General features: G+C 37.3%; 1 protein-coding gene across 6 annotated transcripts in view; it reads right to left on the reverse strand.

Moving 5' to 3' along the window:
- LOC117985706 (homeotic protein antennapedia-like) overlaps nucleotides 1-26,304 on the reverse strand; it is a 292,055-nt gene that overhangs the window by 13,549 nt on the left and 252,202 nt on the right. For all 6 annotated transcript variants that reach the window (XM_034972469.2, XM_069501602.1, XM_034972468.2 and 3 more), the window contains one exon: nucleotides 10,060-10,913. In XM_034972469.2, the coding sequence (XP_034828360.1) occupies nucleotides 10,060-10,720 (661 nt within the window). In that variant the 5' untranslated portion in view covers nucleotides 10,721-10,913. The remainder of the gene's footprint in view (nucleotides 1-10,059; nucleotides 10,914-26,304) is intronic.

Consider the following 26,304-nt stretch of genomic DNA (forward strand, 5'->3'; position numbering starts at 1 on the left):
CCTACCTAAGTACCGTATTTTTATTTTCTTCTTTTTTCTTCTATTGTTAGAATAACTTTACTGAAAATTTTACCTAAGTGTTTGGATTTCCTTTCGCTACAAACATTGTCAAAACGTCAAAAATTTATTTCTCAGACATTATAATAAAATGTATAGTATAATCGGGGACAATTCAGCTACCTATCAGCAAGAGAATTTCTTGAGATTAAACATACAAATTTTACATTAGCGTAGGTAGCTAAGGACTATTCGGTGATTTAGAATCAGCCCTAATCAGTTTTTATACGCTAGTTAATATTCCAAAGTCTAGGTATATTTTTAAAAAGGCAACAGTGCATATTAAATTTTCATCTCCAAACAAGTTGCATCAATATTGGGAAAAAATTACATGGGGCAACATTTACAAATATCATACTTACACATGCTTTGTCGAATGTGCGTGCACCCTTTTCATAGTAAGCGTGTGTGAGAGTCGGTGGACATGACTTAATGGGATTGGCATCTTTCGATGTGGAACAGTAAGTAATTATATTCCGTAATGGTTTTTTAATAATATCCCAATTTTGGTTTTCTAAAACTATTTATGATTATTGTTTGGTAAATAGGTAGGTAGGATCTATTTTATAAAATAAAGGTAAATACTTTACTATTTCGTTCAACTTGGGTTCGATTAAACTTTGTTTCATAGTCAGAATTTTCTTGAGGAAATAATTATTGCCGAAGTCAGTTGATGCAAAAAGATTTCTAGTACGTAAGTTGCGTTAGTATCAGCGCCATCTATTGATGAACGGTGACACTAATATGAAAATTTGAAGTCACGCGACGAATGAAGAGCTTTTTGGAACTTCGAAGTTTGGAGTAAAATGTAAATTTTGTTTTCAAATTTTTCAAGTGATTTTCCGAGTAGGTACATTCTACATTGACCACTAGTTAAATTAAGGTAAAAGGTAAGTTATAAAGTCTGTAGAGAAAGATTACCTATAGGTAATTTTATCGGAATTATCTTCTTGTTAGGTAAGTACATTCATCCATAGGTACTAATATTATAAATGCGAAAGTGTGTCTGTCTGTCTGTCTGCTAGCTTTTCACGGCCCAACCATTCAACCGATTTTGATGAAATTTGGCACAGAGTACCTAAGCTTATATCCTCGAGAAGGACATAGGCTACTTTTTATCCCGGAAAATTAAAGAGTTCCCAGGGGATTTCGGAAAACCTAAATCCACGAGAACGAAGTCGCGGGCATCATCTAGTAAAAAATAAATCTACTTCGGTATAGCACGCTGGTACGCCTCATGTGAACCTTTCTATAAAAACCCACAAGGTACGTTTGGCGCTACAACGGTAGATGGGTACCTGAAATAGGTAGGATAGTACGCGACAGGTCGAGATGGCAATCGGGGCGTCCCCCCCCCGCCTCATACCTACTCCGATTGTCATCTCGTCCTGTCGCGTACCTTAAATTGGACTTTCTTCTTACTACTTGCGAACATCTGCAACGATAGAGCATATTATTACTATATTATACCTACTACTAAAATTAATTTTAATAAAGTATCTAATTATTTTTAAGTATTACGGGAAACCACCAAGTCTCCAAGAGGCAAGCTATCTCTGTACGAAGTAAGATGATGCCCACTACTTCGTCCGCGTGAACTTTTTGATTTTCCGGGATCAAAAGCAATTTATCTTTCCCTGGGATGCAAGCTATCTCTGTACCAAAGATGAAAATCGGTTGAACGGATGGACCGTGAAAAGCTAGCAGACAGATAGACAGGCACACTTTCGTATTTACAATATTTGTATGGATAATTGGCTGGTGTGAGACTCTGTTTCTATTTTCTGTTTCCTAGTTCAAAGACACCGACTCTGAATTATTATAAGAAGAGCGAAACGATCCTTCAGAGTCCGGACGCTGCCGTGCTTACCGGAAAGGAGCGACAGAATTAGATCTGTATTTTTACATCCCTTCTAATAAAAATATTTATGCAAATCAATAGTAGGTACGTGTAAATAAGGGGAGAGTTGGACAAGAATTGTTGGAATTAACAATGATCGAAAATAAATAAATATACAATTAAAATAGGCACCATACTTTAGTCTTTCATCAGTTCTTTAATTAGCAAAAAGCATACATTTTAGGTTAAAAAAAACCCGGCCAAGTGCGAGTCGGCTCGCGCAATGAAGGTTCCGTACTACAGTCGTATTTTTTCGACATTTTGCAGGATAATTCAAAAACTTTGATGCATAAAAATAAATAAAAATCTGTTTTAGAATGTACAGGATAAGACCTTTCATATGATACCCCACTTTCAGATTTTTCCCCAAATGTCAGCTATAAGATCTAGCTAACTGCCAAATTTCATGATTCTAGGTCAACGGGAAGTACCCTGTAGGTTTCTTGACAGACAGACAGACAGACAACAAAGTGATCCTATAAGGGTTCCGTTTTTCCTTTTGAGGTACGGAACCCTAAAAACGGGAATTATAATATTCAAAACTCAATAAAAGAGGTGTTTACTTTCATAGTATGTAGATATATCTAATAATAAACTTTTTTTAAACAAAATAGTTAGATATGGTATCTACTTTCTATGGGATTTCCTCAATTTTTCGATTCGCATGTTGCATATTCTATTATTTGTTTTATTAGGAACATAAGGTTATCTTTAAAGAAGATATTTCTACTAGGAGCTCTAAATAGTAAAAACGTAAGACATTTTTCAATACTACATTTTTGGACAGCGCGATTTAGGTCAAGAAAAGTTAGGTAAGTCATTTAAAATCATACTAAGTATGTACTGAGGTACTAAGGACGTATGGAGTCGAGGTAATTTTACGGACGTCTCGAGAAAAAGCTTTCAGGTCTATCAATTGAAGGGGGCGCCTCGATACTATAAAGAATCGGAACTCCAATCTGAGCAACCATTCACCGTCATTGTTACCGCGACAATGCAATCGATCAATGGTGATCGAAATGAATGAAATGAACGAAATTCACAATGGTTCTTATCAGCCTCGAGCATGGGGTAACGGTCTCGGCAATACAACCCCTGGAGCAGGAAGGAATTTCAGGCTGTCTGCCTATTTGTTTACAAGAAATAAAAAAGATATAGGTATGTATGTAAACTTCTATTTCCTATTATATGACTCTCTTGAAGGTGAAAAAAAACCGTAAAAATACAGTACAGTGCATCGACCTTAAAAACGAGATAGCAGATTTGTAAAGCGTTGTCTCTGTCGTCGCTGAGACCGACTAAACGTCATATACTTAGGTATGAGTGACAGAGACAACGCTCTACAAAGTCGAAATGTCATTACTTTCTGCCGCGTACTGTATTTCTTCATTTTAAACCGAAATCCATTACTTATACTTACTTAGAGCGATCACGCACTCATCCGATCCGAGTCAATGATACCTAATATGTTCCGAAGTAGTCATGGAACTAAATGATCAAGTTTCATGGATATAACTTGAAAAATCATGGACTTTCATACAAACTTTCATCAAAAAAATCAACAACCTCCCTGGCACAATGGTGAAGAACGCTATAGTTGCATAAGCGGCAGGTCCCGGTTACGATTCCTGGTAGGGGCAAATTGGAAATGAAAATAATTTCTAAATTGACTCTAGGTCTGGATGGTCTGCGGCCGCGGCCCTTACCACCCATAATTTGTAAAACCTATTGTCTTAAAAGTTCCTAACCCCAACGGTTTAGACTGTGTCTTGATAGATCCTTCCGACCCATAGACGATCACCGAAATAAACTATTTTTTGTATGCGGAAAAATGGCGGAAAATAGCAGTGTAGGTACCTACCTATTTTCATGTGTGTACGAAATACGGATACGGATGAGCGATTTGAATGCGTGAGTAAATATTTTGGATACTTACTTTTAAAATTTATTGTGTGTTCCAAACAATAAACTATAGGTACGAATTATCAAAGGTGTGGAATAAATCTGTTTTGTTTGGAACGTCATTGGGTAAACAAAGAATTTACGAGCAGATATTTTCTACGTTTTTCACAATATTATGAGTAAAGTGGGTATTTTTAACCGACTTCAAAAAAGGAGGGGGTTCCCAATTCGTTGGAATCTTTGTTGCTTTTTCATCAAACAAAATCAGTACAGTCCTTCTACTTAAGTATTAAGTAAGGTATACAAATTTTGTATAATACGTACTACCTACATTTCGAGGTCGAAAAAGAAATTTTTTGACAGACAGACAGACACACAGACAGACATACAGACAGACAACAAAGTGATCCTATAAAGGTTCCTTTTTAGGGTTCCGTACCTCAAAAGGAAAAACGGAACCCTTATAGGATCACTTTGTTGTCTGTCTGTCTGTCTGTCTGTCTGTCTGTCTGTCTGACTGTCTGTCTGTCTGTCAAGAGACCTACAGGGTACTTCCCGTTGACCTAGAATCATGAAATTTGGCAGGTAGGTAGATCTTATAGCTGACATTTGGGGAAAAATCTGAAAACCGTGAATTTTGGGTTAGATCACACAAAAAAATTAAATTGTGGTCATGAACTAATAATTAGTATTTTCAACTTTCGAAGTGAGTGACTAGGTATATCAAGTGGGGTATCATATGAAAGGTCTTCACCTGTACATTCTAAAACAGATTTTTATGCATCATAGTTTTTGAATTATCGTGCAAAATGTCGAAAAAATACGACTGTAGTACGGAACCCTCATTGCGCGAGCCTGACTCGCACTTGGCCGGTTTTTCCTTTTGAGATACGGAATCATAAAAACTATCAAGTAAAATATCAAATTCATTGTGAGTAGGTAAGAAGGTATGTATCTAATGAATGTAGAAGCGAACTTTGTAAAAGTAGGTAGGTATTGTTGTATTTTAACCGTTACGTTTAAAATACTCTATAGTTCCATCTAACTCGCCAACAAAATACCAACACTCATTTTGTTTAATACCCAACGATTCGGGCTTTCATTCGCAAACGTGGAAAATCAGAAGCAGGCCCCAAAACAAATTCTTGTATTCAATCATCAGGCCTTCACAAAGGCCTTCGGGCTGATAACTGAACAATGAAATGTAACAAGTCGTCCGTTCGGCATTGTATGCCGGGTGGCGCGGGGGGAGGACGCCGGGTGGGGGGAATTTCCATTATATTTCCATTTCCACCGCGATTTGCGTCGACTTATCGCGGTCTACCTTCTCTTCCCTTGGACTAGGTAAATCTATCTTTCTATGCCGTTAGTCAATAAAGCTTTGCATCAAATAGACTGAACATTATATTGTACCTATATTTTGTACCTACTACAGTAAACGCGTTTATATCTCTTTATAGATTTTTTATATTTACACCTTAAAACTATTTTACTCTCTTACAGCCGTACTCAGAGTCGATAATCGTTACTTAAGATTGAGTTAAAACGAGACAGATTTATGTGAGAGATATAGCTCTGTCTCGTTTTAACTAAACTTAAGTAACGATTAAGCGACTCTGAGTACGGCTGTTAGATAGTTTGTATTTAAATAGCCATTCGTTCAAGTGTAATAGAGCTAGGTACTAGAATAGATGAGTACTAAGTAGATATATATGCCAGTAAGTAACCTGACAGTCTGCACTCTCTCAATTTCTCTTTCTCTCTTGCACCGGAAAGTGCAGCGTTGGCTAGGTGGGCAGTTGGCGTTTAATGGTCAAACGAGTCGCAGGGAGCTCCAAGACAGTGGCGTGTGGAAGCCCCTACAAGAGACCTATGTGGTCACTAGTCCAGCGTGGACGTCTATTGGTTGACGATGACTATGATGATTACTTTTTTTTACATCGTAAATTTATAGGTATTTATTGAAAATGAAAAATGAAAATGAAAATTTGGATTGGATGGAATTTATTCACTGGATTTTACTACACCAAAACTTACTTTTGAAACATTTCTTAATTGGTCATAGGATATCCACTCTACATAGGCACAGACTACATAAATCGGGACAGATGAGCATTATTACATATTAGTAGGTAGGTATACCGCTCCTCGATGATTAACGACTTCTCTGCTTCGACCGAAGCGTTCTATTTTAAAACAACGTAAGCCGCATTCCCATTGGTCTGTTTTTTCAACCGATTTTGAAGATAATTAATGATGAAGCGGTTTCGGGTAGATATGAGAACTTTATAACGGACACATACTTTTTAACCGCCACCCAACCTGACACCACCATAATATAGGTACGCGAGTAAAGTAAAATCAAATCGTAGTAGGTACTAGTAGACATAACGTACAGAGATTCTTGTGCGGAAATAATATACCTAACATTAATAAATATGATGAGCCTTCTCAGTCTTCCAACAAGTTCGATAATTGAAACACATATTCCGGCATAGGCAGTAATATCTCTTCAGTTGTAGTATCTGTTGCATTGCATTAGGTATGTAATTTAGATTCCAATTTAGGCTATACGATGAGGATGGTGTGTCCATGGTAAAATCTACCTGTTCCCTACTATAAAATAGTAGTACCTAACTACAAAGGTGGTAGTAGTAGTAGTAGTAGTACTTTATTTATTTCTTAGTAGGTCGTACTTTATTTATTTCTGCACGCACCAAATAAAAGATACTAGATTGATTGACACAAAACTTTCCCGTGAGTTTCAAAATTTCAAAAGTTTCAAAATTAATCAAGTTACCGGGCAAGTCACTTGCATGTCACTGGCACTGTGTAAGCACTCGTAGCAAGCCAATTTCTGCAAGTTTAGTTGCTAAAACTAACAAAAATTGACATAAATATGACAACTGAATTCTATGAGATTTATTGCTAGTTGGAGCAAATACAGCTACAAATTTAACATAATTAGACTACAAGAAAAAGTATAAACTGACCCAAATCGCAGGCAAATCCATAAGCTAGTATTTTCCAAGTACCCAAAACTTGGCCTCACACCATGCGATGTCTGTAGAGTACACACATCGCAATGGTGTTAGCACATGAATAGGTGTCAGGTCGAGTGACGTTTAACAAGTATGTTTCCAGCATTAATTATTAAGTGAAATGAGAACTTTAGTCTTAAGTGATGCTACTGTAGAGGATATTTTTCTTACGGTAACTACACTGTCGTCTGATGCTTGCGTTTAAGTACGGTTTTTGTGAAACACCATACGATTATCATTATCTATTCGTATTTGAATATATTTTGGTTTTCGGTTTAGTATGATCTGCTTCATGTTTAACTTTTAATTAGTCATTCGATAAGTAGATAGTTTGTAAAGGATTTGCCATGATTTATGTTTCCACCAAGATGTTAACGAGAATTTGTAGCGAGGGATGAGTTTGTTGTGGGCTCTCTTCTCAGATCAAGGCGCGTTTAGAACCCTCGTAGCTTTAGTTTTAAGTTCACGTAAAAAAATATCCTACATATACCTATATATCTAACAAATTTGACAATTGACAATCAAAAACAAAAAACAAAAAAGCACAATGGTACTTTGACTTTGACTTCGGATACGTGTGAGAAACCAACCAATAAGAAACATAATTATCTAATTTCCTATCTATTCTAAATAGTTTTGAATTTCTATCATTCCCCTGACATTTCTCAGAAAAAATATGCACAAGTAAACTCACCCTGAACTAATTAAACAACAAATCATTGTACCTAATAATTCCTATTATAAAGCTAAGACCTACCTACTTGAAAAATAATAATCTACCCTACCTAAGGTTTTAGGTTGGTAGGTAGAGATATGTTCTGAACACTTCCAATATTAATAAATCTCAGTCACTTCAAACCTTTGAACTCCTTAAATAATAAACTTCAGTTGAGATGGCTATTAGAGTTTAATCAAAATTGGCTCATCTTGCCCGACAGTGAACTCAACAAGATCCGTTGATGTTGATCCAGTGTTCAGATTACTTAGTATCATAATAATATGTGGCCGACATCCTACGCGAAATATTAAAGCGTAAGCAAAAAAATATTTTCAAAAATAATGTATAAATATTTTTTAATTAATTAATTAAATTAATTACCTGATTAGAAAATTAGGTAGTACCAATATGTATATAAGTAATCAAACCTTATCCAACCTACAGGCTACATTCCTTAATTTGGAAAAAAAATATCTTGTAAGCACTAATATTTGCAAAATTGGTACAGTTGGTAAGAGTCGTATTCGCACACGAAGGGTTCAGTACCTACCATCGTCACAGAATATATAACCAACGTACAAGAAATAACACTTTCAATATATTAATTTTCAATTTTCATTTTGAATCTTTTATTATTTGTTGTTATAGCAGCAATAGAAAATACACATTCTCTGAAAGTTTTAAATCTCTACCTATTACGGTTCATGAGATACAATTTTCAATTGGGGTGGGGACGTCGCGCACACCCGCACAGTCCCCGCGCTAACCCGGTGCAGGATAGCACAGGTGACGCACGGGTGTGCGGGGCGTGCCCCCGCCTCATACCCCGATTGCCATATCGACTTGTCGCGAACTATATTATTTAATAATAATAATAATTGTGATTAGCTGTTTTTGTTGGCTGTACTGCTTTATGGCACTTCTTGCTTGCCAGTTATCCGTTATCAGTGACTGCACTTAATGAATACTAGCGGTCATTCTCGGGCAACCAATTTTCGCTCATTTAGGTATATCTCAATCACATTCCTAGACAAGTATTTGGTACAGATAGGGATTTATTTTAATGCCTTATAGTATGTACATATATTATGATGATGATACTAATGCAGTGACGAGCGCGCTCTCAAAAGACCTAGATTATTATTTGGCCAGCCTCGATGAAAATGACCGTCAAGAAAATATGTAACTATCATGTGGGTAGTTTCATCGTATACCTATCGTATCATACTTATACCTATACCTATAGTGCATATCATATAAATATCCATACGCCTAAAAAAACTAATGACTTAATAAAAATTAACAAATACAATATACTTGTAAAGCTATCGCAATTTATTAACTCTTGTAGGTACGTGAGTTTGGCCATTAGGTATAGAATAATCTAAGAATGGTCATCATGTCCTTATCGCTCAATTAATCTGTAATTTATTTGCTTAATATTTGTATTTATAAACTGACATAATTTTAGAGGCATGTACCTAAATTAATATCAATAGGGAAACATAATAAATTAAATTAATTTATGACTTTGTATAGTTCGCCTTACCACAGAAGGTGTTTTAGTGCAATTATTTAGTGTCGTACAAAATTTTAAACGTAAAACAAAATTTTTAGAAATGTAACGCGGAATTATTTTAAGTTTGTAAGATTTTAAACTGCGTAGCCATGTTTACCTGAAAATTGAAATTGCGACGTAGTGGTGTTATAAGAAGCACTTGTATGAAAACTATTTCCACTGAATATAATATTTCCCCGAATCTTTGCTGGAATATAAAACACTATAGGTACCTACCTACTACTATATCGATAGCACTCTAGAGTCTAGATATAATATTTACATGTTACTTTACTGCAGTTAAACATCACTCGCGAGCTTCAAGGATTGTTAAACATACCTACAGGCATTAGCATAAGTAGCTACGCTCGCGATTGTACGGACCGAACTAACATCCCAATGCATTACAGAAGCGTAAATTGAATGATATCAATAACAATGGATACGCAAAATCAGTGACTAGCTCATAAATTAGAACTCAAGACAATTTCCGAAACAGTAGGAGACGGTAGCCCAACTTCATGCCGCATTGTTCGCGATCCGTGTCAGCAAAACAGAAGGTGAGGCCTTTGTGTAGAGAGTTGTAAATTTTATGAAAAGTGAAATTCCTTTTGAATGCCTCTTCGGCCCATAAATAACCCGGGATTAGAGGACGGCATTGTTTTTGGCACTTTTGTTCCTCAAAGCCCACAATCGAATTTGCAAATTACAGCGTTACATTTTTGCTACCTGTCAATAGATTGTGCAAAACTAGTAAAATTCACTTTCGCTTTTGTTAGATACACAATTAGAAGAGATCCTTAAAGGAATGTATTTTAAGGGCTATTCAATTCAAAGAGTGTGGGTAACTAACTGTGTATTAAAAAAAAGTTTTTCAACTTACCAAACTGACTCCGCATCCAAGGGTACAGTGGACTGGGAAGCGACGCATTCGTGTTCGGCGGGGGCTGTTGGGGTGGCGCCTGCTGTGGGTGCATGGAGGGTTGGTGCATGGGAGGCATTTGCGTCTGGTGCTGCATGTCATCTACTGGGTACATGACATGTTGCTGGTGTGGCGGCATCCCGTGTTGGCCCATGTGTTGCTGATGCATATGGTGGGGCATTTGCTGCGCTTGCTCCAAGGGTGGACTGCCGGGGACTCCACCCGCCGTCGCTGCTACCGCTTGTAGCTTGCACGAGGGGTAAACTGCTGGCGTCGGGGGCTGGTGGCCGTTAGGTCCGTAGCCGTCTGACTTTGGACCCATATGCCCCATTTGAGACGGACTGTCGGGTCGGTACCCGTTCTGTTCCATTTGTTGATAGTAACCCAATCGATCGTAAGGTGGAAACCTCGGGTAGGGCATGCCGGGCGCGGGTTGCGCGGGGTAATGATGCTGGCCGGGCCTGAGCTGCTGGTCGCAGCCTTCCATCTCGTGCCCCTGTTGTGGCACTGCCCCGTAGTGCGCGTGCGCTTGTGCATGGTCATGGCCACCACCACCGTTCCTCATGTCCGGCATGTAGGCGTTAGAGAAATATGTCATGCTATCGCAGTTGTTGGCGCTCATCGCGGGCCCGCAGCCCGCGTGGCTTGCGTCCGTAGCTTCCGTTGCAGGTTTCGGCCTCGAGGGCCGACACTATCACCGTATCAGTCACTACACAAACACTTCGGATTCCATTCACTACACAGCGGCGATTGATCCCACTGCTGGCTCACGATGTGCCGGGGGACGGTGTATCCTCATCAGAAACTCGGCGAATCTGAAAAGAACAGGATACTGCACTTAGTAAATTGCTATAAATAAATCATTTTTAATTGGTCAAGTAAGATCGGCTATCGATCAATTCAGTATTATTGTTGGCGAGCTCCACCTCAAATATCACATTGCCACCGACCTGACTGAGCACTACGAAGTTATTTGCTTACTGCCGTAGGAACACACATGGAGTTCTAAAATCTCATTAGTTTTATGTAAACGCCTATTAGCGACAACCTGTGTATGATTTGGGCCCCACGTTTCAGATAACTGAGCGGCAAATTTAAAAACGCATCTGCAGGACGGAGTTCGTCTTTCTCAGACCAGAAGAAGTAGTTCCCCAAGAACGAGACAGTAAGATGAAATGGTGTAACATCTCGCCCGACACGTGGCTGACCTGCTGTCAGATTCCCGACATTGCCGAGCAGTTGATGGAGCATGAGTGACAGCCCCGTACCGCCCGACGACATAACATTACACTGACGTTAATTTGAGTGGCGACGAGGGACAAGTGTCACCGAGACCTTTACGTTATCGTTGGATCTCACACTACTGGTTTAAATCATAAAATTTATGATGTACTTAATAAGACAGCTACTAGAATTCACAAAGTAGAGTGACTAATAAAACAGCAACTATTATTATAGAACAGCATAAGAAAAAAGCTCATTTTACACAGTATCTGCTACTATGCGAGCGACGCGACGTGTCTCCAGATAATCTTGTTTACGAGCGTTCTAGACGTCTTCGCCACTGAAAAGAAATTCGGTACATCGTTCTAAAGTCACGTTGTCGTCTTTTTGATATGGTTTATTAAATTTATCCAGTAAAAAATTTGTACGGCCACAGTACTCGGAGTTGGAGCCCGCCCCTAGAGGCTGACTCAGTTATTTAAAACCCAAAAGCTCAAGCTTCATTAGAGACAGTTAATGATGGCGGCGTCTCACAAGACAATATGTCGTGCACAGAGGCTATTTGTTATGTAGATCTTGTGAAAATAATCTCAAAATAAACATCTTTCCTGTATCTTATATCTGTACATATCATTATCACTACATATATAGCAAAACAATGTAATTCATACTTATATTATACATCCAAAAGTGTATGTCTGTCTTTTTGTTAGTGATCATCCGTTTAACCAAATTTCACGAAATTTTATATAGAGGTAGCTTGCATCCTGGAAAAGGACATACCTAGGCTATTTTTTCATTAATACAGATTACCTAGGCATTATCTTTAGGTAGGTAGGTATAGGTACACGTAACAGAAATACGTAATTTCGATTTAAAAAACTTTAGTTTTACCATGAAGCAATCTTTCAGAGGGTGAAGATACAATTGAAAGGTATGCCCATTCGGAAAATTTGCATGTTGAGGGATGGACAATTTAAATTTACGATTTAGCAACCCCCAAGCGGGGCGACCCTCGCACTTTTTTAATTTTCAATTTCCATTTACATTCCACAGACTAGTTGAGCCCAATGTACCAAGTACGTATAAAAATCTCCTGTTTCATTAAAAATTTCTTCATCAAGATTTATTATGTAGGGGCAGTTGTAACGGTTTACTATAGAACAAGATATACATAATTCATGTCGTCTTATTTTGATGTAAATATTTACATTAAGATATAAAACCTGAAGAGAATAAATTATTATTATCAACTACCTACTATCCAATCTACGTCTTCGGCCGCGCAGAAGCACGATTAGAATATTATAACAGAACATAATTTATAATCCGAAAACTTCTATAGGCAGAGTTTCTGAAAGATACAGAGTATTTTTTTTTTTTAATTATGGGAATCCAAAAAACAGCCAAGAAGTTTTCGATTATTTTTCTTATTTTCCGTTATTTGACCTTGTAGTGCCTACATTGTAGGTGCTAAAACCTCAGCTAAAACTGGTTGGAAATAGAAATGGAAAGATATTTTCTTAATTCAAATAAACTTTTACAAGTACCTATCTACTTTTCTACTTTTGAATCATCAAATGCAAATCTTAATTCGGAATGCTCTTACCAAGTTCCCAATATATATTTGAAAATGAACGAATAGAAACATAATCATCTGGATAATAAGATCGCAATTTATTTTGCCTCTATACGATCGCTTGGTCGTACAGTCGAACTTTACCTACCATAGGATGCTAATCTATTTTTTAATCTATAAAGTACATTGAGCTAATGTTTCTAGTCTGCAATTACGAGTATAAGATACAATCTCGGAGCCGACCCGGTTCATGGAACATGTCTTTAAGCTGACCGACGAGGAAATTAACAGTCTCACGTGCTTTTGATAATTTGATAACCGAGTACGCCACTTTGATTTATTCCACGACTGGCTCTGAGTCAGACGAAGAACGGTGTTCTCATGGCCTTTCATACGTCTACTGACCCGTGCAACACCACAGAATTATCACCTTTAACACTTAACTGTTGACACTAAATTTGCGTACACGATATCAAAAGCTTTTACGTTATAATTAGTTCGCTACCTAGGTTGACGGAAAAATGACGATTCTTGGAACGAGTCAAAGGTTAGTTGGACTTGATGTGGTAGAATTTTTTTCGGGAATAAAAAAGGACACACGTAACACTGTCAGTGGGAATATTTTTTGGTCATTAGATTTTCCGCTAGGTAGGTATACATTCTCTATGAATCATGACATGATTACTCAGTTTTTGTAAGCTCAGACCTGATCCGGGTCCTAATCAACAAAAATGTTCATTAAAATTTAATGTTATTTAGTTAGCAACTAGCCCGGAACATTATCAGCATAATAATGAGGTTTTATTTATTTAGCAGTGGCACCCTAGTGGTTTAGACTTCGCCTTCGATTCGGGGAATCTGGGGTTCGAGCGCGGGCTCACCTCATCTTCAACTTTTTTTGAACAATTAAATATCACAATGAAGGGAAACTTCGTCAGAAAACCTGCATGTCTGGGAGTTCTTCACACAGATTAGAGAAGTAATAATGTTCTCGTAAGTTGTGTGAAGTCTGTCAATCCGCACTTAGCCAGTGTGGTGCACTATGGCCTTTTCATTATGAAAGGAGACCCGTGCCCTGTTGTGGACCGGTGATGGATTGAGAACATTGATGATGACTAATCTAAATATATAAAAGGAAAAGGTGACTGACTGAGTGACTGTCTGATCTATCAACGCACAGCTCAAACTACAGGATGGATCGGGTTGAAATTTGGCTTGCACATAGCTGTTATGACATAGACTTTCCGCTAAGAAAGGATTTTTGAAAATTCACCCTCTAAGGGGGTAAAATAGGGGTTTGAAATCTGTGGTGTTCCACGCGGGCAAATCGCGAGCATAAGCTAGTTTATTATATTTGGTACTAGCTCAACCGCCCCGGCTTCGCTCGGGTGGAGTTTAGAAAATTGAGGGGGAGGTTGAATTAAATTTTTCTCTCCCTAAGAACCATCCTCGTACTTCAAGGAGTATTATAAAAAAAGAATTAGCCAAATCGGTTCAGCGGTTCTCGAGATTTGCGATGACCAACACATTTGGTGATTCATTTTTATATTATAGAAGATAGATAAGTAGGTATCACTGTCTTTCTAAGAACACGAATATCGACCTAGGTCCTTATAGTTACACCAAAGTGACGGTAGTAGATCTACATTCAGTCAGCAGCATTTACTTATTAAGTACCTAGTTATTACCTAAGGGCCTGCTCAGACGAGGGTCTTTTGTCTGCGGAGGACAAAATTATCCCTCATCTTTTAGTAGGTAGGTACGGTGTTTCGCCGTAGGTACTATAAGTCCATCGTATGCGTTATACGATGCAGTTCTTAGTAACCCATTTTTGTCCTCCGCGGACAATAGTGAATAGTCCCTCGTCTGCGCAGGGCGAAGTATTAATTAATATTTAGCAGCGACCGAATCGGAAATATTACATGAGCACGGCGGCCTTGTTTTAAGATTAATGGAACACATTTATTAAAACAAAAAAGCACATTGACTTTAATGAGGTACATCAAATGAAGTGTTAACATCACATAATAGATGTCGCGTCCGACGTTGGATTAATGGTCGATGGTCACCACTGTTTGTGATAACCGAAATAAATCGCAATTCGTACTAATTGAAATAAAAAAGTTAGGAGCGCATAATATAAAAGGTGATGATTCCGTATGGCAAGTAAAATCTTGTACCTACCTAGTCCTAATGGGAAGTGTAGATGCAAATGAATCGAAACTAATGAAAATGAAAATGAAAATCTTTTTTATTCGTATAAACTTTTACAAGTGCTTACGAATAGTCGGATGCATCTACCACTGGTTCGGAATGCCTTTCCTGCCGAGAAGAACCAGCAAGAAACTCGGCGGTTGCTCTTTTCAAATATTTGATATAGGTACAAAATTATGCCATGTATAGTATTTGCAGTCTTGTGCGTTGCTGGAACGAGCTGCAGGTCAAATCCACGCTCTTTTATCATTTAGATAATCTTCAATTGTGTAATATGCTTTTTTCAGGAGCATATTTTTAATAGATTTTTTAAACTTGTGCAAAGGTAAGTCCAAAATAGTTTGCGGGATTTTATTATAAAAGGTAATACCAATACCCACAAATGACTTTTGGACTTTCCTGAGGCGGAAGGCAGGAGCTGCAAGTTTGTTTCTGTTTCTAGTTAGCCTATTGTGTAGATCACCAATTTTAGTATAGAAGAAGTAGATACTCTCCAACACACCTAGTTTGTCCTTTTACCAACGGTTGCCTGATAGAGATTGTTCTGAGCAATAAGGCTGCCTTTGCATACAATTGTTTTTAGTTTTTATTTTCTTTATTTTTGACTTGTTTGTCTAATATTTTGTCTGCAATAAAGTATTTCTATCTATCTATCTATCTATCTAAGAATGTGGCTACACAATCTCTAACTAAACTATACCTACTTACTTACAGTACGCGGCAGAAAGTAATGTATATCGACCTTTAGAAGGAGATAGCAGATTTGTAGAGCGTTGTCTCTGTCGTTGAGACCGACAAAACGTCATGTTGGAATGAGTGACAGAGACAACGCTCTACAAAGCCGAAATGTCATTCTAAAGGCCGATGAATATTACTTTTGGGCGCGTACTGTACTGTAAATCACAAGCACAGGTTTAAATGTATTGATGTTTTATTCATAATGCTCCTTGCGGAAAAGGATAGCTAACTACCTACTATAGAATTACTAAATTTTGACTTAAAAGTGGCGGATTGTAAAGCGAATTAAGCATGTGGTTCTAACTTCCTTTTACCTATATCATGTACCTCTGCAAAGTAACGCCTGCTGGCCGCTTCTCTCCGGAACCAAGATTTTGACTTGTCAATTTAATTAAGAGGTTGTGTTGTGTAGCATGATGAATTTGCCAGATTAAGAGACCATCATACTACCCGATGAATATCGCCCAAGATTCCAGCCAACTACATAAAGGAAGTATTAAAAGCAGCGCAGAGCTTGTAAGAGTAACAAAAAGTTGACCAAAATATTCATCTAAAAGTTGGACTCTACATACATTATACCATTTTAGTTTTCTTTTTTGAAGTGTCATAAACAGTCATCTCGGTAACTGTTTGTTACGGATTCCTACTAGAAATTTTCCTAGACGTCTCGTCCGGTTACGCATAAAAAGCCAGTAGCTGGCACACGGATCATCATATCGCGTTATAAGTGCTAATGTTACATAAATCATATTAAAATATACTGTCTAATAGAGTGGGGACCGAATTAAAAATAATATTAATGTCATTTCGTTTGCGGTGGTCGGTAGCTGTTAATCAAGTGACGATCAAAGGGTGTATTTTTGGAAATTCTCAGCGCTTGTATTTATCATTTCCACTATTTGTCAATTAGAGTGCTATTGTGGGAGCGTTAAGTGTTTTTGATTTATTTTAAACGTATCGATGTACTTACAGACGCTGAAACGGAAAAATTTATTATGAATTTTATATTAAGTCAGGAACTACAGCTAAATGTAAACAGATGCAATGTATAGGTACCTATAGCTGCTTTTAACTCATTGTTTATGTAAGGATAGGTACTAGACTTGAGTTGTAGGTAAACTGGAGGGATGCCTTGACTTGGTACAAAGTAGATTTGGAATGGTATGGATTTTCATTGTATGCCGTCAACACGTAAGTACCATCCTTTGATTGTAATTCTTAACGTAAGGTAATAAAAATATTACTTGAGCTAGATTATTAGATAATAAAAATATTACTTAAGCTGACAGCTTGGTCTGGTTCAACGTTTGAGCTACGGAGGTCGGTGACAATAATAATGTTCTAGGTAAACTGTCAAACTAGAGTAACCTTGTAAATCTAGGTTAAACTAATAAGCAGACCCCGTTAAATTAAAAACTTAAAGGAAAACGTCGTTAGCTCGAAAATTTATTAAGTATGTTACATTTTATATTTCAGTTTTATGACTGCATATTTTTATTTTAGCCAAAACGCTAATTTGTCAATTTTTAAGGTTAAAACGATAAAATATGGCGTAATATTTATTCGCAACAACGACTTGGACACTTGTTTTTATGTCTTTTCCGTTAAAACTTTAAAACAGTTTCCTGTGGCCCAACCAATAAAAAATAATTTTATTCAAATAATAATGACATTCGTAATTCGGTAAGAACCTATCTATTCAAATATTAGGCACCATCATCGTACCTATATTAAATTATCAAGTAGGTACCTATTATTATTATATTATAGATTTTTATATCGGTAATTTAAAACATCCGATGGTAGTAAAGAGAGAGCCAGCGCGTGCCAGACCTTCGTTATTTTATAAACGCTGAAAGTTTATCTGCGTATTGTCCCTAACGACACGGAGAAACGATCAGCGACTATGAAGTTTGGGTCATGACGGCTTTGGGAGATAACAGGCAATAAAAGTGTAAAAATCTTACGTCAAAGTACAAAGTCATTTTTTTATATTTTCTTCGGAATATAGTACTTAAGTATTAGATACTAGCTGCCCTGGCGAACTTCGTTCCGCCTAACAGTCGATTCAAATTTTTTAAATTTTTCTCTTCGTAAGAACCATCCTCGTACTTCAAGGAATACCTATTATAAAAAAGAATTAGCGAAATCGGTTCAGCTGTTCTCGAGATTTGCGATCAGCAACACATTTAGTGATTCATTTTTATATTTTAGAAGATCACGTTATGCATTGCCAGACCCTTAGTGTTGTGGCAACCTCCTGTCAGACACCCTTAAAATTCAAAGTTTAAGGGTGTCTGGCAGGGGGTTGCCACGATACTAAGTGTCTGTTTTTGATGAATTTCTGGTAAAATGTATTTTATACTAGCTCATGCTCGCGACTTCGTCTGCGACACAAATCTCAAACCCTATTTTACCCCCTTAGGGGTTGAATTTTCAAAAATCCTTTCTTAGCGGAGGTTTTCGTCATAAGAGCTGTCTGCATGTCAAATTTTGGCCTGACCCATCCAGAGGTTTGAGCTGTGCGTTGATGGATCAGTCAGTCAGTCAGCTTTTCCTTTTATATATATATATATATATATATATATATAGATTTGATGCTAACTGACAGACTTACTTACAGACTTTGTATAGAAGTCCAGAAGCTGAGCGGAACACAGGCGTATCCATGAGACGTTCATTAATTGCTATGTGTCCACATTAGTCTTAATGTTGTTCCTTTAGATCTGCTACTAATTACACGCATTTATTTACAGATCTACGATATTATTCTACAAAAAATATATTATTTGTTTAGGTACTTTAATTGAAGTAATTTCCTATTTAACTTAGTTTGAAATGCAACGCAAGGTGGCAAAAATAAATTATTCAAAACTATCCTCTTATTTGGGGAAATACCCAAAAATTAATAATCACTAAGTAAATCGTTTATGATCTTTTCTGATCATAAATGATAATAAAGGACTACACATACACTCAAAAGGATAAACTGACAGACTGACATAATTCTACAACCACAGAGAATGCCTACTTGGAAAAACCCGCAAGGATTTTCCCCTGCGCGGAGTTGGGGTGGGTTAGCTAGGTTGAAAACCAGTACTTACCTTCCATTGGTTTAGCGATACAACACCCATGAGGAGAAAGTAGGAGTATTCAGAGAAAATCCAGAAAATCATTCAAAATTCTTCGAAATAACAGCAAACGGAATCGGTATAATTATACCTAGGTATGTAAAACCTAAATCCCCTATCGTCCTTTCCCAAACAGCCAAAAAACACCAAGTAAGTAGGTACGTATAGGACATTTTAAAACCCCTGCAGGTGACACGGATAAAAACCTGGATTTTAGCTGTCAAAAAGTCGGCGATTATTAACTGCCCCCAAGAGTAAATCCGGGGGTAACTGAGCTTGAGTGAAATGCGATGTACCCGCTAATTACGGAACCTAACTTCTAAATTTAATCATACAAGTTGGCCTACTCCACCGCGGTTCCATAATTTTTCATGAAAATAATAACGTACTACACGTGACAATGTTTACACTTTACCTTCATCATTTTAGGAACTGTACTCGTATATTTGTTTAAGAGGGTAGGTAGTCTCCATATACGTAGTACCTACGCGACAGGTCGAGATGGCAATCGGGGTGGGTTCGCCCCGCACATCCGCAAAACCCATCGTCATCGTCATCTCAACCTGCCCCGGATTATACGTACGTACTATAGCGTTAAATGCCTTTATTCTTTTTCGTGTATCTTTTAACGCCAACATACTTACACCTAAGGCTTTAATTTTGTCAAACTAGGTCATTTTCATTTGATGACTAGTAAGTAAACTCGATCTCACCTAATAGGTAGATGGGTCAATTTTGTAAAGGAAGTCAACTAACTAGCTTTTAAGGTTCCCATAGGTAGGTACATGCACCTTGGGACCTCAACCACAGAATATGTAATAGTACTATCGGTTCTTCAAACTATGTGCCAATTGCTACTTCAGCTTCGCAACGCGTTGAGCTGTCGGTTCTTCTACGGATCTGTTAACAAGTTAACGCAATCTCATCTGATAGACGGGTATTTAATTAAGTAGGTATACCTAAAGTCACCTAACTAAAAACCTGGGAACGGGGAAATATTACAATCAAACTTAAAGTTAGCCTTATCTACTATACAAACCGTGTCCGCTAGAAATGGTGCCAAGAATACTGGCTGCATTTCCGCGCTGGACAGCCAGGCTGATCCAAAAAAATTAGCCAGCACTTCTGTCACCAGATGAGGCTATTAATCTCGGTGAAATGTATCATAATTTTTTTTAGTACCTACTAAGACTATGGCCCCAGGATCTTCATGGCAAACGGAACAAAAATACATTTAAATCTAATCTTATTAGACTGGAGGTGGATTGTATGAACAAATTGGACAGTAAGTTAATGGACAACCGCCATTGAAGATACCATGCTCCATGGCGAGTGAGGTAGTACGCCGGTATTTTGATAGCGCTCCCGTAACTGATTGCGTTCGGTTTGATTAACAGATTCCATTCTATTCCTATTATGTCCAGCAATTATATCTACCAGATTCCAATAGCTTGGACGGATCATGCAGAACGACCTGGGGTATCAATCAGTTGTGACAATTTTTATTATTATACACTTATATTATTATAATAAAAATTATTCCGCGACTTCGTCCGCGTAATTCTAGGTTATTAAATCCCGCGGGAACTGCCGGGATTTTCCGGGATAAAAATAGCATAAGTAGGTATATCCGTCTCCGCGATGCAAGAGATATCTATGTACCTACTAAACAGATGATGCCCTCGATTGCTCGGTGTGGATTAAGGTTTTTTTAAAATCCCGTGGGAACTTGGCGGGACAAAAATACTAATAATAGGCTTATGCCTATGTCCGTTCGAAGGATGCAAGCTATCTCTAGTAGGTACAGCAGGTATAGGGTACATAGGTACAGTATGTATAAAACATACAGACACCTAACAATAGATAAGTAGGTATTCGCAGGCATAGTCGAGGGGTTTGTATAGTTCAGGAACAATCGCGCTGTCGCCGTACTTAGTTATTATTGGTGTTTAATTAACATAGCTCGAGTGCCGGCTAATTGTTATATCGTGCAGGCTGATTTATTGCATTACCTCTGTAATTGCATGCTGTGAAGTTGGTGGGCGTGCGCGGGACAATAGAACTGTTGCACAGAAGATATAATAGAAGGTACTTACTAAACTGTTGTTTATCTGCAAGAAGTAGGTACCTACTTAGTACTTAGTGTTAAGATAAAAACCACTTTGATATACTTTTAACATACTTTTAATCACTGTTTCTTATTTAATTAATTTACAAGTCGGTACAATGAACTATTCATAAGTATCCCAAGCGTCCCATAGCGTCTAGCGTAATTTTTCTAGCGTCTATGCCAAAAAAAAACGATCGACTCTCGGAGAAATGTCAGAGGGTGCTAGGCAGTGTGCAGACTATCAACATTAGTCCTCTAACACACTATAAACAATCCGCCAAACATTAGGTAGGTACACTTTTAATTTACCTAATAATATGTACTTATACCTACTTACGTGACCTATTAAGTAGATCCTACCGTCTTATACTTTTTAAATATCTATTGGACGTTGATACTAGGTATTATTACAGAAACCTAGTGCAAAAAACTACTAGGTACTTACCTAACTGTAGATAGGACTGAGTTTCAATTCTATCGTAATTCGTAAATGACGAATAGACACAGAGAGACAGACAAATATAAATTTTATATTTTACTAGGTTATGCTCGCGACTTCGTCCGCGTTGACTACACAAATTTCAAACCCCTTAGGGGTTGAATTTTCAAAATTCCTTTCTTAGCGGATGACTACGTCATAATAGCTATCTGCATGCCAAGTTTCAGCCCGATCCGTCCGGTAGCTTGAGCTGTGTGTTGATAGATCAGTCAATCAGTCAGTCAGTCTCCTTTTTTCCTTTTATATATTTAGAAATGAAATGAAATGAAAATCTTTTTTTTTATTCGTAGGTATAAACTTTTATGACCATTTATATGATGACCGCAACTGCAGCGTGGAAATAAGTTTTTTAAAATTCCGAGAGAACTCATTGATGACCTGACAAAAAATAGTCCTATAATCGTTTGCATCGATGCTTTTCTCTGTACCTATGGTACCTATCTACCAACTAGGAACTAGGTAGATGATGCCCGCAAAATCGTCCACGTGGATTTAGGTTTTTAAAAATGCCGTGGAAGCTCTGACTTTTCGGTACAAAAATTAGCCTAGGTCCGTCCCCGGGATGCAAGCTCGGAGCCGTGAAAAGCTAGCAGACAGACAACACACACAAGCACACACTTTCGCATTTATATTAAGTAAATTATAAGTATTATTAGTAAGTATGAATGTGGATTAAAAGAACATACGCGTTCCCCGGGATGATTCTGATCCGGGTTCTACATAATCAATAGTGAAAAGATGCCACAAAATTATAGGTATCTTTCTATGTACATTAAAGTTAATAAAAAGTTAGTTTTTATTAATTTTAAAGTTAATTTAAAATATTAAAAATATTTTATATCAACGCCATCTGTTTACGTTTATGTATACTTTGTGGTGAAGCGACATCTATTCATCTATATAAGTATTACTTCGAAAGGTGGTAGGCCATGCGGTCAAATTTGAACTTCTTGAAATGACCAACTCTCCACCTTGTTCACGGACAGAACCACGCCGCAAAAATACCTCTAAGTCATAAAACAAAACAAATGCTAAATAACTAAAAAATTGTTAACAAAAATCTTATATATAACCATTGTTACTAGGTAATTAATTTTAAGCCAGTGCTTAGGTAAGCACATAGCATAGGTAGCAACTTTACAAAAAAAAAATTGAATTTCATGTTTTAGGTACTTCTGAAGATGATTCTAAGTTATTTATGTAAATTTATTGTAACAGATAAAAAAAAAATACATCATATGTGATATGGATATAATAGACATTAAATTATAATAGAGAAATAAAGAAAATTCAAATTTAGGCGTCCTATGAAATAACGCCATCTTTTGTCGAGTAGCATTACTAAACGTAACTAAAAATATCTTTCGTTAGCAGATGGTGCTCTTGAAGGGACCCGGGACCACTATTAATAAAAATGAAACTTATTTACGTATTTTTTTAAATTAGACTGACCTAATTTCGAAAACTCTAAAACTCCCTGCATCGATAATAATATTAAAATATTCATGATATGATTTATTTCCCATAAGAAAAACGAATAAGAATATAATAATTCTCCAACGCGACAGCTGAATAAATCTAATAAGAATAAGAATAACATTACCAGCGAAGGTTTCCTACTGAATAGTTACCGTGTTCTTTATTTTACCTACCTGCGCCTAGTAAAATATTAGGTACAGTGCTTTAATTAGTCGAAAATCGAAACACCTGTCATACCTACCACAATATAGCATATCAATATTGGAAAGCAAGAAGTAGAGCGCTAGAGCTAGCGTTGAAGATCATAGGTAGGACTTAGTTATAAAAGTTCCAATGGTCACATAGAGTAGGTACCTACCTAGGTATAGTAGGTAGGTACCTATAGTCCGCGACAGGTCGAGATGGCAATCGGGGTACCTATGAGACGCCCCGCACACCAGCACGCAAAGCACGTCACCAGCGCTACTACTTACTTTCCGTACGTTCCGTACTACAGTCCTATTTTTTCATTATTTTTTCGACATTTTGCACGATAAATCAAAAACTATTAGGTAGGTATGCATAAAAATAAATAAAAATCTGTTTTAGAATGTACAGGTAAAGCCCTTTTTTATGATACCCCCACTTGGTAGGTTTAGTTTAGGTACCTACCTATAATTTGTTTATGATCACATTTTTTTTTTGTAATGTAACCACCAATTCATGGTTTTTGGATTATTCCTTTACCTACTTCTTCTAAGATCTATCTACCTACCTACCAAACATGATTCTAGATCAACGGGAACTACCTACCAACCCAATAGGTTTTCTTGACAGACACGATGGACAGACAGACAGCAAAGTGATCCTATAAGGGTTCCTTTTTCCTCTTGAGGTACCTATCTACGGAACCCTAAAAAGTCACATCTAAGTCTAATAATAAGTAATATACCTAGGTAGGTAATATCAAAACAAACTCTTGAACTTTAGCGTGTTCTACCAAAGGAAACTAAACACTACAATTTCTATTGTCCTACTTTAGAGTTTCCAAAACTAACTTTAACATTAGGTAGGTATGTACAAAGTAGGTTAGGTACCTACTTCGTAAGACTGTTTTAGGTTCTACCTACCCAATGATATTCTGTTTTTAATACTAATGGGCTGATTACACCTACCGAGTAGTGAAGCGAGACAGTAAAATGTCACTCGGCCGAGACAGTGCTGTGGTGGCCGTTTATACATAAGTATTTCGAAATTGCGCCGAGCACTCGTACCTAAGTGCAATACCAACCGAGTACTCGGCCGAGGACACTGACTCGCCACTGTACTCGTTAGGTGTAATCGTACCATTACCTTTTGCCTTTTAGGTAGAATTTTTCATCAATTTTTTTCATTAGTTAAAAAAATCTGTAAGTAAGTAAAAATTCTACGTAGCAGATACCTATTTGGTGGTTTGGCCTTTAGTGGTAAGAGAGAATAAATAGATAACAGTTTTTATCATACCTACTTAGGTAGGTTGAATATAACCATTAAATACAAATAGGTACCTATGTATATTAGGTAGGTAGGTATGTCGAGCTTTTAAGTTTAATAAAATGCTTTGAATAGGATAGCCTAAAAATCCAAATTCAATTTTGGAATTCCAAACCGTTCAACAAAAAGAAGGGTAGGGATGGGACGGAATGAGAATCGCCGCGTCTGTCGAGATTTTTTGCGCGATTTTTTCGACGTTATTATTATGAGAAAAAATGCGGAGTCAGTAAAGCGGAACGTGGGGTGGGGGACTGACGAGGGTTCCCGTTTGATTGAAGCGGGAGGGGGCGGGGCTGTGACGTCACGCTCTCATAATAGGCCGTGCCGCTCAGTGATGGCCGCCGTTTATCAAGAACGAGTGTTATTCTACACTTTGACTTTTATTAGACGCTTATTTTTGATAAGTTCCTATCCCAATATTGGTCCAATTCGGAAGTCCCTAATAAAATTTTGTATTCGCTCTTATATTATTATTCTACCCAAGAAGAAGAAGAGTACCTCTTAGGCATGACTTAATATTTTGTGGTTTAGTTTAGTGTAGGTTTAAGGTTACGAGCGTTATAATAGGTTACGACATACTTACCTATTTCGTTCTTAGTAAAATTTTGTACGTAGGAAGATATATACCTAAGGTGACTATAGGTACCTACTCAGTCGCTGCCTTGTTATTCCTCAATTGTGAGTTCATTTGACTTTGTGCTCTAGCTTGGTAGGTAGGTGTAGGTAGGTAAGTAAATACATACCTACAGCATAAAAATGGATACCTACCTACCTATCCTAATTTGAATGCATATTTTAATCCTAAATATAAATTTTAATTGCTTAGTTGAAGAAGATAAAGACAAAAAGCGCGACAAGTGATGTAAAAACTAAAGACGTCAATGTAGCTACCTACGTTTATGTAGGTATCTCTGGTATAAACTTAAAATATCTTACTAATTATAATTATTTAAGTATAATTCAAAAGAAAATGTGCTCTGATATTTTCGTTATTATATTTTCCCAGATTTTGTAGTGTTTTGAGGTCTTGTCACGACCAAAATTGAACCTAACAATGTTTAGAGATAAAATAATGAAAGTGCTCCCATTACAAGATATCAGGTAGGTACCTAACTAGGTAGGTAGGTATATGTAGGTACGGTCGTCGGTCGGCCACAGAATTCAAGTAGGTCCTAATTTTATATTTTCTTTTCAGCAAATCCACCTAGCTAGTACTTACCTATCTCATTTATTGGATTGTTTTGACCAGTTTTTTGATTGTAAAACCAAAATAGAACTAGTCAACTATAAAAATATACATAATGAGTAAGTTAATCTCACTCAAGCATAGCTCATAAACGCAAAACAAAGTGTTGGTGCGTGAGCATGGGCGGAGCGTCGCGTGCCAGCGCGCAGTTATCGCGGGAACACCTCGGCACGGCACATCACTAGCAACGCCTATTGCTGACTGGAGCATACCTACCACTAATTTATGCATAAGCATTGATAATAATCATAATCCAAAGTGTAGCTGTGACCTAAAAACTTTGCTATCAAAAAATATGTTGGACGCACCTTGGATACTTTTGGTACACTTGGTACCTACTTTTTGATACAAAAAGTTTAAGATGTGAATCTTACTGCCAGAAATATCTAGAGTAGGCAGGTAGGTACTAGGTACCTACTTAGTTGAGCTCGACAATAATAAAGGTAGGTATCATCAATTTAGAAAATTTATAAT

Source organism: Maniola hyperantus, chromosome 10, assembly GCF_902806685.2.
Source record: "Maniola hyperantus chromosome 10, iAphHyp1.2, whole genome shotgun sequence".
NCBI classification, from domain to species: domain Eukaryota; kingdom Metazoa; phylum Arthropoda; class Insecta; order Lepidoptera; family Nymphalidae; genus Maniola; species Maniola hyperantus.